At 35.4% G+C, this 16,346-nt stretch overlaps 2 protein-coding genes across 3 annotated transcripts; one reads left to right on the top strand and one right to left on the bottom strand.

Annotated features, from left to right (window-relative positions):
* Positions 1-1,091: 1,091 nt before the first annotated feature.
* On the bottom strand, positions 1,092-6,688 carry LOC120485538 (uncharacterized). 2 transcript variants are annotated; one of them, XM_039681367.2, is made up of 3 exons: positions 6,637-6,688; positions 4,505-4,648; positions 1,092-3,017 (listed from the first exon to the last, which is right to left on the bottom strand). In XM_039681367.2, the coding sequence occupies exons 2-3, from the start codon at positions 4,587-4,589 to the stop codon at positions 2,071-2,073; spliced, it is 1,032 nt and encodes a 343-aa protein (XP_039537301.2). In that variant the 5' UTR covers positions 4,590-4,648; positions 6,637-6,688; the 3' UTR covers positions 1,092-2,070. The 2 variants fall into 2 exon arrangements, with proteins under 2 accessions (XP_039537301.2, XP_088983072.1); XM_089126946.1 differs by lacking the exons at positions 4,505-4,648; positions 6,637-6,688 and adding an exon at positions 3,848-3,903.
* A 3,354-nt stretch (positions 6,689-10,042) lies between these two features.
* LOC120485543 (uncharacterized) lies at positions 10,043-11,980 on the top strand. Its single transcript, XM_089126958.1, has 3 exons — positions 10,043-10,525; positions 11,024-11,077; positions 11,162-11,980. Exons 1-3 carry the CDS (start codon positions 10,285-10,287, stop codon positions 11,710-11,712), a joined length of 846 nt encoding a protein of 281 aa, XP_088983084.1. The 5' UTR covers positions 10,043-10,284; the 3' UTR covers positions 11,713-11,980.
* The last annotated feature ends 4,366 nt before the right edge of the window (positions 11,981-16,346 follow it).

Genomic DNA, 16,346 nt, shown 5'->3' with positions numbered 1-16,346 from the left:
TCACACGCCAGTTTTATAAGGTAATGGTATTGATTGACACACACATTGACAACTAATGCAGGGGTTGTCCTGCAATGACATTTTTTTGGCGGCCGCCAAAGCAAATTTGTATCCCGCCAAAGCGGTTTATTTGATTGCTAGTTCAAATTTTTGACTGTTTTCTTTAAAGAGTAACTAAACTCTAAACCAACTTTTTTTAGTTGATGATCTAAGAATGGATCTTTATTAATACCAGTCATTGACTCGATTAACTTTTTTTGACATTTGTGTATAAAGTGTTTTATTTCTACAATATATGGTGTAAAAACATCTTAGTGCTGCCCTCTTCAGGTTGAACGGTGGCTACTGCAGTTGAATTTTCCTATTGGATGTTCTGCACTTCGTGATGTACGCAGGTTTCAGCTCACCATGCTCTTGGTACGAGCGGCAGTATAAAAAAACAGCTTTTTCGTCAAAACCTCTGTAGTGAGTCAGGAGTTGGAATTGTGAGCATTGAAAATGATCAGGATAGAGTGTTTTAGTATCTATTTCGTCCCCTCTATCTCTGCTGGGGTCTGCCAACTTTTTCAGCATTTTTCAAATATTGCCTTAAGTAGTGAATTTTTAAATAAACTACTTGCAATACTTAAGTACAAAAAATGTTGAATACTTTAGTACTTCTACTTAAGTGTGGTGCTTAAAGAGCACTTCAACTTTTACTCAAGTCACTTTTTTGATAGAGCACTTGTACTTTTACTCAAGTCCGGGTAAAAATGCGAATTCCTGATATCAAAAATGATATTTCTACAAGTAAAAAATAAATTATTGATATCAACAATTTATTTTGAATGGCAGCCTATGGTGAAATTTCACTAGTGAAAATACAATTACAGATATCAGCAATTAAATTGTTGATATCAAGAATCCATATCCTGTAAATGAATAAAAGCTAAAATGGCTTGCCATACACAACACTCTATATGCAATTGCGATTGGTTAGTATTTTTAATGAGTTAAAAAAATCAAATACGATTGGTTCAGCTACTAGAGCTGTCCCGCGATTTACCTACCCAAGACTATTGACAAATAAAACATACGTTTGTGAAAATATATGATCAAACCAAAATTGCCAACAAATTTTATTTGACTAAATATAAAGATTAAATTACATACATAAAGAAGCGCATACTCTCAAAAGCGCAAAAAGGAAAACAGTTGTTTTCTATTACACCCTTTCTTACATCTTTTCTATTTTTTGACAGAAAAAGGTAGATTCGAGATTTTGTTTTAGTTTTTTACCGGAGCCGAATAATGTACGGGGCTCGCAAGGCTAGTCGCATCCAAAGCAGTATCTAGTCATTGTATCCTTACTATCCTTAATTTAAGTTTGGATCCTTGTCTCTAATTCTGAAGTATTCCTGTCAGCCTATAGCCTATGTCCCAGCATTTATCACATGTGAAACCCTTACTGCTGAGCAAGTGAATATTAACAGAACATGATAATATATTTGTTTACTGATTCCAACTTAAACACCGGTTCAGTCCTACAAATCAAATCGGGTTGACGTTTATATTTATTTGCCAGGTATTATAATAAATAAAAAAATTGACTCTTTACAGCATAAAAACAAAAATATGGTGAGGAATGGCCACACATTCATATTCACACGACAAAAGAAACATACAAGTATAAAGAGGTCAATGCAAACATGGACAAATCATGATGTGATGAATTTTTCAGACTTACATATTTTCTGGAGCTTTTTAAATTTCTGAGCAATTGAAAACTTTCAACAAATAATTATCATATGCACCTGTACGTGTGATGCTAAATATTTACATTTATTCATTTAGCTGACGCTTTTATCCAAAGTGACTCACAATTGCTATACACGTCAGAGGTTGCACGCCTCTGGAGCAACTAGGGGTTAAGTGTCTTGCTCAGGGACACATTGGTGTCTCACAGTGGATTCGAACCTGAGTCTCTCACACCAAAGGCATGTGTCTAATCCACTGCGCGACCACCACCCCCAATACATAAATACATTTTTAATTACACGGATCACAATTAAATCTTCCTTTTTAATTTTTTTAAACCTCTTGCCATACTCCAGAACTTTGCGATTTAATCTCAGAATGGGTTTGCAAATGACGTTTCAGGTCTTTTCGATATGTGAAACACCTCTTACACTGAGGGCACGTGAAAGGCTTCTCTCCAGTGTGAATCCTAATATGAATCTCAAGGGTGCCTTTAAGTGCAAAACCTTTTCCACACTGAGGACATGTGAAAGGCTTCTCTCCAGTGTGAGTTCTCATGTGATTCTCAAAGGTTGTTTTTTGTTTGGAAGTCTTTCCACAGTGAGGGCACATGAAAGGCTTCTCTCCGATGTGAATTTTTACATGGTTCTTAAGGCGTTTCTTGTCTGTGAAACTCCTTCCACACTGATGACATATTAAACTGTTTTCTCTTGAGTGAATTCTTGTATGGCGATTAAGAGATGCTCCAAATCTGAAACTCACTCCACATTCACCACATACGAATGGCTTTTCTCCAGAGTGAATTCTCATGTGACAATGAAGGGTTGATTTTTGTGTAAAACTCTGTCTACATTGTGGGCATGTGATTGGCTTCTCTCCAGTGTGAACTATCATGTGGCATTTAAGACTTGCTTTTCGAATGAAACTTTGTCCACATTGTTGGCAGGCAAAAGGCTTCTCTCCAGTGTGAATTCTCATGTGGACATTAAGGCTTCCTTTTTTTGTAAAGCTTTTTCCACACTTTTGGCAGGTGAAAGGCTTCTCTCCAGAGTGAATTTTCATGTGGACTTTCAGATTTCTATTTTGATTGAAACTCTTTCCACACTGTTGACAGGTGAAATAATTTCTAGTTGCTGGCTTTTGAACTGCTTTTCGGGACAAATTCTTTTCAATCTGTGAGCAACTAAATGTTTTTTGTCTAATCATGACTTGATGTTTCTCATACTGATCTTTTTCTTCTGTTTCATTCAGTTCTTGACCATTCTTCAGCGCCATCAAGTCTAAGGTGGAAAAAATAAACACCAGATTACTAGCACAAAGTAATAGACAACAAAAATAACAACATCCCATATTAATTAACTCATAGCCTATTATCAATATTGTTAACTCGAGTGCCACAGGATTCAATATTAGGTCATCTCGTTTGTCCTTGTATATAATTCTCCTGAGACATTATCATTAGTTTTCTATAAGTTATTCCACAAATTCTCAATTTTATATAAAATGTATTGCGGTTTATACCCAAGTTTATTGCTTCCTTTTAAATAAACATACTGGGTCTTTCACTGATAATTGCATACACTTTGTATTTATACACACATTTTCACAAAAACGTTATGCCTTATTCACAATATTCAAATGTTGATGTAAATTACTTCAGGCACGCAGTCGCTAATTTAGAATACTCAGAATTCATCAACATTTGAATACTGTGAATTAGGTACAACGATTTTGTGAGAAATTCAAATGTGTGTATAAATAAGAAAACACACCCAAACCATGTCCATTTAAGGGCATTCTTGGCCTTTTATTGTGGCCAGCCTAAGGCACACCTGTGCAATAATCATGCGGTCTAATCAGCATCTTGATATGCCACATCTGTGAGGTCGATGAATGATCTCGGCAAAGGAGAAGTGCTCACTAACACAGATTTAACCCTCATGTGGTCTTTGGGTCATTTTGACCTGGAGAAGATTATCTTTTCCCCCAAAATACTAGTTAATGTTATCGCATTGGACTGAAACTTAGTGACTTTCTTCACAAAAGGGTATAACTACTTCTCAAATGTTTTTTGAAAATTTTTGTACTTTTTTTTTAGTGGGGTTGTTACCTTGTTACACTTGTGGTCTTCCCGGGTCAAAATGACCGGCCTATAAAAAAATACTTATAAATCACTCTTTATACCATATTTTCACCCAATCTTGGATTTAATCTTATTGTCAACATGTTCTCTTTCAATTAGGACTGTTTTTGTATTTAATTTTCAAACAGTTTTAACCCTTTAGCTGCTAACTTCAATGTGCATCACACAAAACAGTGGAAAATATAAAACAGTTACTGCATTTCTATGTAATAAAAGAAGCATTTACAAACCAGTGTATCCAATCATTTTGGAAATAAAGTCACGGTTGGATACGATGAGTGCATTAGAGAGGGGAAAAAAGTCTTATAATATAGATTACAAATATAAAGTCACAATTTAATGAATTTATTTAATATGGTCGCACAATTAAGTGATAAATCAACCGATTCCATTGTTTTCAGTTCAGAAGTAGATATTGTTTTACACAATTGTTTTATTTAGGTATAGGATATATTGTATTTTTCTAATTTAATGTGTGACAAAAAATGTTAGTATTTGTTTGGTGATGTGATCTGAACATGTCTTTCCCGCTCAATGTGAAACACAACCAATTTAATTTCTGTAGAGCTGGACATTTTTAATAAGGATCAAATGACCGAGTTCAGCTGTGAGAATGAAACCAACCTGTTTGTTCCTCAGTTTCTTCTTGTTTCACACTGAATGTTTCTTCAATCTTCATGTCTTCACTCTCCTCTTTAATAAACGCCATCTTTATAATAGTGAGTCATGTGGATCTCACTCGTTTCACCGGGAGTTTTTCTGTTTGTCCTGTTTAAAATTAGAATAATTTACAAAAAAGAAACAAACACTCTGTGTCTCAATCAGCTCTTGTTCAGTAGTTCAGTTCACTGGTTAGAGTTAGTCAGAGTGAGCGTTAATGGACTTAAATCTCGTGGTTAGACAAAATAACTCAGACTAATAAAAGAACACACATTATATTGATTGTTTATATTTAGCAGAGATGGGAGCAAGTCACACGTTCAAGTCACAAGTAAGTCATGAGTTCATGGGTGGAATAAAAATATGGCAGGACTTTTACTTTCTGACCCCTGGACTAGGGCTGCACGATTAATCGTACGATATTGTTGTGAGCATCTAATCAGTAAAGTCGGTTCCTTGATTAGTAGTAAATCACCTTCACCTGCTTTCAGATGGAAGATATGATGCAGATATGAGTGTTAAATGAACATTCAAAAGTGTTAAAGTTAATGAGATAATTAAGTGATTAATTTAGTGATGATTGAGCATTATTGAAGACACCTGATGATAACAAGCAGAATCACTGAAGGAGAAAATCACAAATTGTAAGTCACCATTATGGAGATCAGTGTTTGCTTTAGTTGGACTCTTGACCTTTGTATTATAAACTTTATATTTTAATTGGCTGTTGCATCTGAGTTATACCTGTCAGATAAACAAAGAAAAAAAAATCAAATGGTGTTGGTTATATTCTGACAATCATTATTTGAAATTTATGTCTGTGATTTATGCTGTTGGTTACACTATAACTGAGATTCTGCATAAATATCCAGAATTTGAGCTATAACATAAAGGATTTCTTAAAAGTTGTAAAAAAAAAAAAAATCTTTCTTTTAGCCACACACAGATATCAAGATTCAGTCAATGCATCTCAACAATGGTGATGAATATTCAAGTAGGAAAAGTAAATTACATAGACAATTCAGATCATAATTTATTCATACCGCAATGCATGATGGGAGCCATTAATGAGTTGTGATTGGTGGCAACAAGGATTATAAATGTCACCACGGTTGAGATAGACAGGCTGATTATTGATGTCTGTGTTACTAAATAAAGATAAAAGTGATTTGATCAGAATCATTTTTATTAAATGTTTTAGTTTATACTCTAAATACCAGATCATCTGAATGAGTTTCCTTTTTCAGATCATTGCATGATTATGTCATTACACAACTGACACTATTAGATCACAGATGTCTTTGTTCATTTGACTGTTATAAATCTATAACAGCAGACAAACAAAGTTTAAAGTGAAAGTACAAGTGTCAAGAGCCCAACTAAAGCAGACACTGATCTCCATAACGGTGACTTACAATTTGTGATTTTCTCCTTCAGTGATTCTGCTTGTTATCATCAGGTGTCTTCAATAATGCTCAATCATCACTAAATTAATCACTTAATTATCTCATTAACTTTAACACTTTTGAATGTTCATTTAACACTCATATCTGCATCATATCTTCCATCTGAAAGCAGGTGAAGGTGATTTACTACTAATCAAGGAACCGACTTTACTGATTAGATGCTCACAACAATATCGTACGATTAATCGTGCAGCCCTAGTCCAGGGGTCAGAAAGTAAAAGTCCTGCCATATTTTTATTCCACCCATGAACTCATGACTTACTTGTGACTTGAACGTGTGACTTGCTCCCATCTCTGATATTTAGGTGTTTATGATTTAAATTTGGTATTTAAATAGTTTTCAGATTATAGTGTTTTGAATCGAGCACTTTGAATCACTGAATCATTTTCAGTAAGAACCGGTTCATTAATTAACACAGAGTTTTAAGTTTAAACTTGGTTTTTCTCATCAGTGCTTACAACAACATTTATGTTACTCATGCTTTACTCACACAAAACAAAGTTAGATAAAGCACTATTATGTTGAACTTGATAATAAATAAGCTGTTTAACATCGTTTGTAAAAGCTTTTAAAATTACATGAACAAGTTGAATTGAATGAAACGATTTTAAATGGTTTAAACCACAAACCTTCATCAGTCAAATCACAACAGATGCAGGATCGCGGCGCAGCCTTATGACGTCACATCACCAGATCAAAATAAAAGTCCTGTTCTCACACAAATCACAAAAGTCCTATAATAAAATATATGTCAGAGAAATTTAGTTTTGAATTTTGGGAGAAATGCGTATTAAATAAATACATATTGTCCAACTATATGGTGAAAATATTAAGAACTACTGATGAAAGATGGAGATGCTATGTAAAAGACCAATGGAAATGCCATTTATACTAGATTTAAATTTCATAAAAACTGCAAATGGTGAAAAATGTGATTGAGGAAAATAAAAAGGGTTAAATAGAGTGTGAACTCATAAGGGACCGTGTTCGGTCCCACTTTATATTAAGTGGCTTTAAGTACTAAATACTTACATTGAAATTAATAATTTGATACAATGGACTTATTGTGTACATACATGTTTTTACATTGTACTTATATTCAAAAAATAGCAGCATGTAATCACAGCTATAATTACTTTATGTAAATACATTTGTAATTACGTAGTTGACCCTCCCCTCACACCTTAACCTACCCTTAAACTGACCCATACCACCACACCTGTCCCTAACCTTACCCGTATCACACCTCTATAGCAGCAAAAGTGTTTTACAATACAACAGGAACACAATAATACATTGTACTTATTGTTCAATGCAAGTACATAGTATGTAAAGCCACTTGATATAAAGTGGGACCCAGTGTTCTTATGTATGTGTCAGTATTGAAATGCACAGTTAGGTTGTTTACATTAAGCAGATACTTAGTTAATATGATTCAAAAATACCTTCAGGAAAAAAATGTCTAAAATTGTAATCTTTTAAGAATTAGTGTGAGTTGTTTTCTCCCAAATTTCTATGATAGGTAGCTTGTCAGTTTGCCTTCTTGCATCTCCTGTTCTCCTGTGAAACGATTGTCGTGAGGGTGTCGTTTATACTTTGTTTAGTTGGAAATGCACATTAATGTTCGATTCGATGCCGGGCTTCAACAACAATGTGTTCATTCAACAAAAATCTTTTCATCGCCCTAAAATTCTTTGCGAGTGGCTTCCTTTACACTATTGGAGATGCGGAGAAGCTTTCTGTCATGCCATTTGCAAAGTTTACCTAGCGCTCTTAGTTTTGTTTTGTTTGTTTTTTTGTTTTTTTTGGCCAACTTAGGGTATATTATAATTTTTAATGAAGATAATGCAATCATGATGACCGTGCCGATTATGACTTACAGTCCCTCAGGCAGGCTTAACTTGATTGATGCCATACACTGTAGACTGCACACACGTTCCCCTCAATGAAGGGATTTTGTGAGGAGAAAGGGAGAAAGGGGGCTCACAATGTAAATGTGTAAAAATTACTATTTTTGTAATGTAAAAGTTACAATGTAAAAGTTACTATTACAATTTTTTTTGAAGCAACTCTATTTCTAGTGCAACTTAGTCAAGTTCTATTTCTCCCCGTGATTTTTGTTTTTTCAAAATATTCTATATCTATAAGACTCATATAGGGAACGAATTTAACCCTGTGTCATTTGTGTCACACATGCCTCATGCAACAAATAAAACGGAAAAGTTGTCTCTACACTGGCTACTCCTGTATCACTGCTGTGTGCAGACTCTTCTGTAGGCCTTTGTGTACTCTTGTCAGAAATAACAGGCATAGGCACAAGTATAAATCCGCTGCCATGGTCCATAGATATAAACAAACTGCGTGTCGCATATACGTCGTCATTGTCTTGCTACTCCCTCCCCATTCTGTGATTGGGCCTGTTTTGTGCAACACAACGGTTATACATGAGGCCCCAGGCCTTTAATAAGCTAATTATTGAAAAGAAGATATATTGTTGTAGCCATATTGTTGTAAAAAAAAAAAAATGTAAAAACGTGTAATGTCATGGTGTAAACCGGAAAAAAACCTGAAGTGTCGCCTTCAATCATAGGAGAGTCGAGAATCCAATGACGTATTATGTTTAATGTAGAAATTAATTATTCTAAAAATGTACATACTTTTCTTTCATACGTTAGAATATATACAGTGAAACTAATTTATATATATTTTAATATATAATTCATAAAGTTAAAAAAGAAGCAGGAACAAACTATATACTTATTGGATATGAGATAGTTCCCTATCTCATATCCAACAAGTATAGTTTGTGATTGGTTCCCTATCTCAGGGGAAAATTTGGTTCATGGTGTCCAGGCTGCCTAGCACGTGAATAAAATCGCGCTGCGGCAAGGCAGCATGGAGAAACCCATTTAAAGGATTAGTTCACTTTTGAAAAAACTTTTGCTGATAATTTACTCACCCCCATGTCATCCAAGAAATTCAAAGAAATTAAGGTTTTTGATGAAAACATTCCAGGATTTTTCTCCATATAATGGACTTCAATGGGAACCGGATGGTTCAGGTCCAAAAGACAGTTAATAACAGTTTCAGATGCAGCTTCAAATGTCTTTAAACGATACCAGACGATGAATAAGGGTCTTATCATGCGAAACGATCGGTTATTTCAAAACTTATTCCAAAAATGTAACTTTTATAAGGACAAATGCTAGCCTTGCTATATTCTCTGAGGCGCGTTTGCAACGTCACGTAATACGTAATTACGTTCAAAAGGTCACGGGCGACGTAGCCGAAAGTACAGAGTCAGTGTTTACAAGTTGAACGCATAGGTTGAACGTGCAAACTAACTCAAACACCGTTTACAAAAAAAGGAATTAAAAGGAAAAACAACGATGTCGGACGATTTTGATTCTGTACTTCCGGCTACGTCGCCCGTGACCTTTTGAACGTAATCACGTATTACGTGACGTTACAAACGCGCCTCACAGAATATAGCAAGGCTAGCATTTGTCCTTAGAAAAGTTACATTTTTGGAATAAGTTTCGAAATAACCGATCATTTCGCATGATAAGAGCCTTATTCATCGTCTGGTGTCGTTTAAAGACATTTAAAGCTGCATCTGAAACTGTTATTAACCGTCTTTTGATACTTGAACCATCCGGTTCCCATTGAAGTCCATTATATGGAGAAAAATCCTGGAATGTTTTCATCAAAAACCTTAATTTCTTTTCGACTGAGGAAAGAAAGACATGGACATCTTGGATGACATGGGGGTGAGTAAATTATCAGCAAAAGTTTTTTCAAAAGTGAACTAATCCTTTAACAATTATTTTGGTGTAATGATTCAGCTTTAGAAAATCAGCAGAAGGGTAAATCTTTCAAATGAATCTCATTTGTTTAGGTGTGTGGGAATACTAATGTAAATAGTGAGGCTTTTCAGCTTTTGTCTTTAATGGCTCTTGCTGCTTCTGTCTCATTACTGTAATTGGTGTCGTTGTTGATGGTGATCAATAGCTGAGTTTGGTGTGAATGAATGGATGAAGGTGTGACTCTTCCTGATGTCTATGATAATCACTGCTATAGTTGAGCTGATTGGATTAGAGCTTGTGAAAGTGCCTGTAACGGCTTACATCCTTTGCATGCTTTGTTTGCTTTATCTTCTGTAAGGACGGCCCCCTGAAATCTGTATAAAATCACAAATGTTTCAACGCTTTGGTCACTCTTGAAGACTGCAGCGCTACTGGTGAAGCAACTGAGATCCACGTGACACTGTTATAAAGATGGAGTTTATTAAAGCGGAGAGTAAAACCATGAAGATTGAAGAAACATTCAGATTGAAACATGAAGACGTGAAGACTGAAGAAACATTCAGAGTGAAACATGAAGATGTGAAGACTGAAGAAGCATTCAGAGTGAAACATGAAGACGTGAAGATTAAAGAAGCATTCACAGTGAAACATGAAGACGTGAAGACTGAAGAAGCATTCAGAGTGAAACATGAAGACACTGAGGAACGAACAGGTTAGATTCATTCTCAAAACTGAACTCCTTATTAAAATGTCCAGCTCTACAGAAATAAATGATATTTTTGACAGATATAAAACGAGTGTCCTAATTAAAGTGGTTTTATTTAATTGGGTCGTCTCATGTGGACAGACATGTTGAGATCACATGATCAATACTAATGCTGCCTTTAACATGAGAAGATCCCACTTCCAAGTTGGACATTCGATATTACAACACATTAAGAAAAATAATATAGAAGTAGCCCAAACAAATTATTATGTGTGACATAAAACTGAACATCTAAGTGAAAAATAATTATAACCATTGATTTTTATCTCTTATTTATGCAACATAATCTAACAAAAACGTTTATTTGGCATAAACCGTGAAATTTGAGTGATCATTGTTTCAGTTGTCGCTAAACTCTTCTGTACATAATTTTTAAGAAAAAAAAAACATATGGAAGTTTACAGTTACTTTGCAAAATCATTAACTACGTTTCTTTCTCTTTAGAAATAGGCACAATAACAACTACAATCAGCAGAAGAACATTCGTCATACCACAAGGTAACACATGCAATATTAATAAACATACAATAAAATCATAATTGATATAGTGAACACAGTAAAAGCATATCTTCTCTCTCACAGGTCTACAGGTCTGCTTCCTCACAGACTCAATGTGTCGGGGTATTGAGGACTACTTTCCAAACGCTCAATGCTGGGTTCATCCAGACACAACTCTCCTGAGATCCGTTCAACAACACGTAAAACACTTCGAGAAACTACACAACTACACAATAGTGATTCTCCACATAGGAACAAACGACATCGCAAGTGGAGCGTCTGCATCGACTGTCGTCCAGCGGATGAAAACTCTCATAGCCAGAATCTCTCTGGTCAATCCACACGTTCTGTATTTCGCCGTCAGCTCTATTTTACCACGAGTGAACGACGACTATACACTGAAAACTACAATCAAACAATCCAACAGCTTGATTCAAAACTGGACTTCACAAACAAGGAATATTCTATTTCTGAACACTTCAAAACCATTTCTCAAAAATGGAAAAGTAATCCAAAACCTGTACAAAGACGACGGACTTCACCTCAATCAAGAAGGAAAACACAAACTATTTTCATACCTTCATCGTTTCCTCTGGCATTTCTGCCAGTTTCCACCACGTCCAAAACGTACTTAAAACATCTCATGACAATCTTTCAACACAAACTTGACTTGTTCAATAGATTTGTGAAGCAATTAAATAAAGTTCACTAAACAAAACGTCACATATCTTCATAAACTTCATGAACTTTACCAACACAAAAACTCTACAACAAAGAGACGAGTGCATAGCACACAGATATCATTCTTTACACTATTTTATAATGAAGTTTAATTTGGTTACTTTCAACATTAATGTTATGAATATCAACTGTACACATGATATGCACATAATAAAAGTATATTTTGATTCTATCAAGAGTTCTGGGCATTTTAATTCTTAACATGAATCACATTATCCACAGATAGACAATAGATAGACATTAGCAACATACACAGTGCATAACTTAATCGAGACAGGACAACTGAACACTGAAAACAAGAACTTAGGGTACGTTTACACAACAATGATATGCGCGAGTTTTCGGCGCATAGACGACACCATGTCAAAACAATCCAGTTTCACATGTATCAGTGAAAAATGACCAAAAACCCTGTATTCTGCTGCCAGGCCTGTAGATGGCGATGAAACACTATAGACTGAACTCGTAATGCTGCTGTGCATGACGTCATCGTCTTCAGAGATTCATGTTTTTGTTGTTTACACGGAGGCCGTATTCAAAACCTTAATGCTGTTGTCGTGTAAATGAACGCCCAAAACTCATAATTTTTTGTATTATTGTGTTCTCTTAGGTTCAATGATAGTATTTCAATAGGTTTTTGGATTATTATTTTTTTCTTCAAATTTAGTGATTTATGACCTTTTCCCACCCTGTTTCTCATCCGCTGATTCAAACAGTCTGTTTTGGGTGAGTTTTCCCTTTAAGAGTTCAGTGTTAACGGCTAATTGGCTACCCAGATAGCAAACTGACATTGAATCAACGTGGAAATATGACATCGAAACAACGTTGATCTGACATTGTTTTGCTCATCGAATTAACGTTGAACCAACGTCAGACGCGTCATTCTTTCAAAACTAACGGAATATCAACTTGAAATCAACGCGTTGTTTCAACGTTATGAAAGCAAATCAATTTTCGATTTCATTTAGCTTTGAAGAATGCCGCGTCTGACGTTGGTTCAACGTTAATTCGATGAGCAAATCAACGTTGTTTCAATGTCATGAGAGACGTCGTTTCCACGTTGATTCAATGTCAGTTTGCTGTCTGGGTAAGGTCAGTTCTTATGCATAAATTATTATCGTGCCCTAGTCAGAACATGTGTGTATTCTGTGGAACTGTTTACAATAGTAGCGGGTGCTGCCGATCAGGTTTCTAAATTAACTTTTTAAAGTTACCAGCCAATCAGAATTTCCACTAGCCAAAATTTTTGCGGATGAAATAAGAGAAATTAGGAGTACCACTGAATGCATTTGATCATTTTATTAACATTGTTGACACACAGAAAGTGCAAACATTTAATTTCAAGTTTGGGATCTATCTATCATTTAAATCACAGCTCTTCTTCAGAGGTGCCATCAGAATCTGAGCCACCCTCTGTTTCTTTTGTTCCATGTTTCCGCACAAAGTCGGGCCTGTGTGTGCGCAAACTGTCAGCATGCCAGAAGTCAATAGCTTTGGTTGGATCCAAGTCTTTGATGTCAGGTGAGCACAACTGGGTTTCAAGAAGGTCAGAGAGGTTCTCACCTTTTAGGCGTGAGCGCAAGTCACTCTTTACCTGCTTCATAACACTGAACCCTCTTTCACAGTCAGCTGTAGTTGCAGGGATAGTGAGGGGAGCATCAAGAATATCAAGGGCATCAGGACACCACTGGCGCAGCATCGCAGGTTCCTGTAGCAGGGTGTGAGACAGACAATAGACCCTTTTACAGTTGGTAAACATGGTGACGTTTTTTTGTGGGCGGAGCTTAGGTGGAGGCAAAAAGGTCCATCTGGCCACTTCACTAACGCTAGTTAGCAAGGATTGTTAGCTTGTTTTTTAACAATGACTGGAGAAAATCCGATATTATCTTAATGTGTAAGGTTACTCGGTGTCCAGGACCGCGATTGTTATTTTCAAAAGTTATTTTTAACGGACGGAACCAGATTGGCCGACCCGTAGCCGTCTACACGCTCACTCAATACATCGATCTGACAGGATTAGCGTACGTTACCTCGGTTGAGTGGCCTGACTTCTACACCTACCTTATAGAGAAAACGATCGTAAAGAGAAACTGAGGCATATAAATCTTTAGATGTCTATATGGTCCTGTACAAGACTTGTGTGTACGATCCGCAGTTCTGCCAAGCCAGCGCCGAGACCACGACAATGTAAAGAGTGACATTACAGTGCGATTTTAATGATGTGAATATTTTCTAGAAATAAAAGTTCCAGATACAGCATATTCATTTTTCATCAATTCTTACACCAAACAACACAACAAGATGACATTTAATAATAGTAACAATTATTTAAGCTCCTTATTATGTAGCCGAATCTTTGCTGTTTTGCATTGGCCGCCTGCAGTTTTCACTTGTTTTGCCTCCAGCTAGCGCCGTGACGTAACTGTGACGTCGGCGCAAAAGGGGTCTATATGCATTATGCTCTTGCAAACAGATTTTCAAATGAAACTTTATTTATTAAAGGGTTGATGAACTGAGAAATCAAATTTGCCTTGAGCTTTTGACATCTAAGAGGTCATCATATTATAAGAATATCCTGTAAGTTTCAGAACTGAAAACGTCCTTGTTAGTCCAATAAAAGCTTTTATTGACACCAGCCCCAGCAAACGACTCGTTTTTAAAAGTGGGGAACTATGACGTCAAAGAGGTTAAAAAAACCACCCCCGCAGAAGAAGATCAATGCCCTACGTTCTGTACGATAAGTGGAACATTCTGTTTTATTAGTGTTTTTTCCCGTTTGAACCGATTGATCCTAAATGCTTGTCTTTACATTTTTTGTTTACATATTCTTGAAAACATATTTAATTTCTGTATTGGTTAACGATGTTGTTTAACAACCGTGTATGTACCGCGATTCATGACATAAACGCGTCAATTCGCGTGATAACTGTGATAACGCAGAAGGATGAATTAGGCTGCTTAACAGAGGATGTCATATCTATATTCCATAAACTACACAGAACCCCACTATTTGCCGACACAATGTTTAAATTCAGGCAAACTTGATATACATAACGAAAAGATGATACAAAATTTAATACCTTGGAAAATGGTATTTAAGACTTTTTAATACTTGAAGTACGCACCAAGAAAAAAGTGATGGAAAAATGTTTTGTTTACAATTCTTATGTTCTTATGTCGCTGGTTACCACACTCAATGTATTTTATTTCAACACATCCCATACATTTTTTAACATCGGCCTCTACCAAATGGTTCAGATGTCGCTTACTACTTTCATTGCCCATCATATTATGATCAAAACCTTTTCTAATCTTGACAAAACACAAGTGAGTCTCAAGGCTCCATATTTTGTAACAGAAGTGATATTTGGACAGAAATGTATTAATTTGTTACAGCAGAATGCACACAATTAAATTCAAAGCAATTTATGTCAGTTTTGGTATTACGCCTTTAACAAAATCTCATGAGAACAATTTTTGTGATATCAACTTCAAATTTGGAACACAACTTGGTTAGATATATGGTTTTGATTTCATAGAAATTTAATAGGAAAAAATATTTTGTAAAATATATATTTTTTATAAAAGAAAAAATATTTTGTACAGTATATTTGATTTAATGTAAATTTAAAACTTCCATAACTTTTTTCATAATTTTTTTTTATATATATTTTTACTTAAGCAATAATATGCTGTGTGTTTTCTTTAAAACAAGACTAAACTTAGGTCTTTATTCCAAAGCATACTTGAATTACAACCAAGTTTTAATAGTGCATTGGAATGTCCATTTTCAAAAAGGGGGCTGACAATTAACCGTTATGTGCCAAATCAACCGTTTGGTTGAGCATGTTTTTGACAAATTATTAAAAATATACTAAAGTTTTTTCATAGCACCAAGTAACATAATTTTGTAAAGTTAAGGCTCTTACAGTGTAATATGTAAAAAAAAAATGCTTAGTTTGCAAGATTTCACCAAAAACAGTTCACATGGCTGGGGTGATTTATTTGTTTCTGACATCCATGTTAGAAGAAGTGTTGTGACAAGTGCAGTTGGTTGACACTGTGAAATCTAGTGGATTTTTTTTGCATAATATACCTCATATATTATGATAGAGATGGCTCAGTCAGTTTGAGTTAAGTTAGGTACTCCTCTCAATAAAATATAGTGACTCAAAATGTGCTCAACCATTTGGTTGAGAAGTTACTTAAAGGGTTAAGGGACTTCATTTTATCTAAATTGATTTAGCAACTTTTAATACTTTTTAAGACCCCGCGGACACCCTGAAAAAAGGAGTGAGAAATTTTAGCACAGAGGCTAAAAAATATTTGACTTCGCTCTAAAGCTCAGTGCTTTAGAGCGTCAGCTTTAGGGGTCAGCTTGCTGAATTTGGGGCCCCTTTTTGTAAAAATTCCACTCGCCCATTAAATGAATGGATTTTTTCCATAGTGGTTTCGTGGACACCTCTTCGAAATGGCTGATTGACTAGGGGGCGCCGTTTTCCATCTCGCAAAAAGCAAATTTTAGAAC

Source organism: Pimephales promelas, chromosome 24, assembly GCF_988280905.1.
Source record: "Pimephales promelas chromosome 24, fPimPro1.hap1.1, whole genome shotgun sequence".
NCBI classification, from domain to species: Eukaryota; Metazoa; Chordata; class Actinopteri; order Cypriniformes; family Leuciscidae; genus Pimephales; species Pimephales promelas.
Note: the sequence above shows the minus strand (reverse complement) of the source record. Positions and strands in the feature narration are given on the sequence as shown.

Coding starts and splice junctions, on each gene's coding strand:
- LOC120485543 (XM_089126958.1), top strand. CDS start 10,285: ATGGAGTTTATTAAAGCGGAGAGTAAAACCATGAAGATTGAAGAAACA. Junction 10,526..11,023: donor AGACACTGAGGAACGAACAG/GTTAGATTCATT, acceptor CTTTCTCTTTAG/AAATAGGCACAATAACAACT. Junction 11,078..11,161: donor AACATTCGTCATACCACAAG/GTAACACATGCA, acceptor TCTCTCTCACAG/GTCTACAGGTCTGCTTCCTC.
- LOC120485538 (XM_039681367.2), bottom strand. CDS start 4,589: ATGGCGTTTATTAAAGAGGAGAGTGAAGACATGAAGATTGAAGAAACA. Junction 3,018..4,504: donor AGAAACTGAGGAACAAACAG/GTTGGTTTCATT, acceptor TTTCCACCTTAG/ACTTGATGGCGCTGAAGAAT.